Source organism: Galendromus occidentalis, unplaced genomic scaffold, assembly GCF_000255335.2.
Source record: "Galendromus occidentalis unplaced genomic scaffold, Mocc_1.1 scf7180000077497, whole genome shotgun sequence".
NCBI lineage: Eukaryota > Metazoa > Arthropoda > Arachnida > Mesostigmata > Phytoseiidae > Galendromus > Galendromus occidentalis.
In genome coordinates this window covers 1414425-1417508 of record NW_003805485.1, presented here as the reverse complement: position 1 = coordinate 1417508, position 3084 = coordinate 1414425, and the positions used below count along the sequence as shown (strand labels likewise).

Below are 3084 nucleotides of genomic sequence, written 5' to 3'. Positions count from 1 at the left end.
AGATGCAGCAACGGATCCTGTCTCGGCAAACACAACTCCGTCGGCGATTCCGACAAAACTTCACTTCGGTAGAATAGAGCCGTATCTCCCAGAGATAGCGATCGACTGGGGTCAGAGGTCAGTCGTTCGGCTCGTTTTCACCGAGAGCGGGGTCCGAATCCATCGAAGGAGACTGTGGAGACGGCCTGGACAGACCTTACCGAGGCCCAAAGTTCCAGCTGGGCAGAAGTTCCCGGACGAGCCGGTCTCATACGCTGTCTATCTCTGACCATCGCGCATATACGTCAAACATCTGCGTCAACGGCGTTTCGGTATCTCACCGATGGGAGGCGCTCGATGCGCATTCCTGCTCCTCCCTTTCTTCTCGGACTTGTTCTTAAAAGCACAAGCCGGTGCTTCGGAGCGGCATTCCTGCTGATCGCCGCGAGACACACGTACACAGGAGCAGAGCGTAGACTCGACACAGTGAAGCTAAAGTCAGAAACTTCCCTTTGTGAATATCTGACATAGCGTTAAGAGCGAAGAAAAACTTTCACGGAAACTCGACCGGATACCACGAGTAGTGAACGAGTGTTCGATGAAGGAGTTTACCAGTGTATTCACCGACTAGTGCCAGTGGAAAAATACGGTGTGCGTGAGTGCGTGGATGTCGGACACCTACGAGTGAGACACGTTCGCTGTCATAATTTCCGGAGAAGAAAAAACTCGACCGGGCCAAAATGTCGTACTACGTCGATCGAATGCCCACCTACCAGCCCAACACGATGGTCTACCCCGACCAGCGAGTGGAGTCCATCTACGCCGAAGTAATCGAACCGGCGAAATCGTCCTCGAACAAAAAGTACATCGCGGCTGTTGTGGCCGCATTGTTGCTCGTGGTCGCCTCGGTTGCGATGACGCTGTTGATACTGTCCGGTGCCTTCAACCAAACGCAACCAGAGCCCGTCTTGGGTCGAGCTGAGCAACTGATCGAATCTACTCAAGTGCCGTTACCTCGAGTGAACAGCTACGTCGTCGTGAGCAAACAACCTCAGCCCCGAAAACCGATAGCGCTTCGTCAACTGCGTTACAACCGTATGAGCAGCACGGTCGAAACGCCAGTGCCAACGACGGCCGAACCCGTGTCGCAGCTTCCTGCTGTGAACGGGATCTTCTGGAGCGATGCTGCCGAATCGTCGGTGCCCGCCGGCTTCCATTCTCGCCAGGCGACACACTGGAAAGCGGCTGTCAAGGCGGCCACGATTGTTGACATTCGCGAGGGATGCGGCCGGATGCAGAACCGTCTCGTCGAACTCAACGACCAAGTGCTCTCGTGCGCTCGTTACCGTCCGAACAACGACCAGATGCAGGGTGAGCTCTTCTCGTTCTACCTCGCCCAGCTGCTCGGCATCCCCAACGTGGTGCCGGTAGTGGCGACCCGCGCTGTTGGTAAACAGTGGTCGGACGTCATTCCCAAGATCCAGCAGGCCCGCTGGCAACCGGGACGTCCCGTGCTGCTCTCGCGCTACATCGACGGCTTGGAGCCGGCGTTCATTCCTGAAATGCTCCGCGACAAGAACCGACACCTGCACCCCTCCGACGTCAAGAACATGACACGATCTCAAATCCAGGAGTTGGTCCAATGGTCGGATCTGATCCTCTTCGATTACATCACCGCCAACCTCGACCGAGTTGTCAACAATCTCTACAACCTCCAGTGGAACCCGGACATGATGTCGTCGCCCGCGCACAACCTGCTGCGAAACCCGAAAACGGGACTCCTCGTGTTCGTCGACAACGAGTCTGGACTCGTGCACGGCTACCGGTTGCTCGAGAAGTACAACGTCTACCACAAGAGCCTCCTGCAGGCGCTGTGCGTCTTCCGCAAGCAGACCATCGCTTCGATCAGACGTCTTGTGAATCTCTCCCCCGAAGAGTTGACTCAGCTGTTGCAGAAGTCGTTCCAGGCGAACTCGCCGAACATGGACGGCTACCTGCCTTTCCTGCCCCACAAGTCGATCGATATCCTCAGACAGCGATTGCGGCACGTCGAGGAACAGGTGGAGAAGTGCGAAGCTCAGTACACTCCGTTGTAGGCGGCCAACCGATGTAAATAGAAATGTATTTATTAATATACTGCGTTTCGTTAGGATTGTGAATTGTAAGGCTCCGAGGGAGGAGAGTTCGAGTCGGCAGCCCGATCGTCAATGTAAAAACGAACGACGGCGAGGATTAGGTCACATTGTTAAGGCTGTGGGCCTCTGTGAAATATGTACATACGATATAGCCCTGGACTGAGTTTACGAGCCGGAGTTTCGACTGGGATTCCCTCTCCATCTTCGCGCCCATCTCCTATTCGGAGGGCTTGACTCACTCGGGCTGATTTCGACTGATTGACTACAAATCCCTGTACGACGCCTTCCACGCGGTCCATCAGAAGAACACGCAGACGATGTCCCCCTTCCCGACCGGAGGATGCTACCAAGCACCCCCGGTATCCGGTACGTGTCCGGCTGCTTCTGGTAGACTACCCTGCCGTGCCTGTCTCGGTTTCTAGACTGGGATCTTGTATGTATGGCAGGCCGCCGGCTCCGCTGGTTAGTCGATCGACCGTCCCGCTGCCTGCCTGCTATCCGAACGCCCGCATCTGATCGCAGGTGCATTCCTCTCTAAACTACGGTGGCGGCTGCTGCGGCGACGAAGACCTTCGCCGAAGAAGAACCTTCGCCCCCGGAGAAGAGTCGACAAGAAGGAAGCCCATGTTCTCAAAAATCGCTCCGAGTTGAATTCCTGCGCAGCGGTGGCTCATAGCCACTGTCGGTCGCAGAAATCAACCCGGGAGGATAAGAAACAGCAGCGAAAGTGAGGGAAAAACAGAAGAATGAGCATAACGAGATATGGCCATGTAAGCGGGTGGTATGAACCCGCAGCTCGCCTTAATATATGTCGCTAGTCAACCTCCCATGTGGGACGCGCTACAACCACAAATATGTATCTACAACTCAACTAGCTACAACGAATGTCCCTCAACTCCGAGGACATCGATCGCAGCCGTGATCTTAGTTATCGACAACCGAGCTGCTGTAATAAAGGAAAAATGTAAAT

General features: G+C 55.1%; 1 protein-coding gene across 1 annotated transcript; it reads left to right on the top strand.

Moving 5' to 3' along the window:
• The first annotated feature begins 719 nt into the window (after positions 1-719).
• Positions 720-2100, top strand: fj (four-jointed box kinase). Its single transcript, XM_003746555.3, has one exon. The coding sequence runs from the start codon at positions 720-722 to the stop codon at positions 2073-2075; it is 1356 nt and encodes a 451-aa protein (XP_003746603.3). The 3' UTR covers positions 2076-2100.
• The last annotated feature ends 984 nt before the right edge of the window (positions 2101-3084 follow it).

Excerpts from the sequence above, each read along its gene's own strand:
- fj (XM_003746555.3), top strand. The coding sequence starts at position 720 with ATGTCGTACTACGTCGATCGAATGCCCACCTACCAGCCCAACACGATG.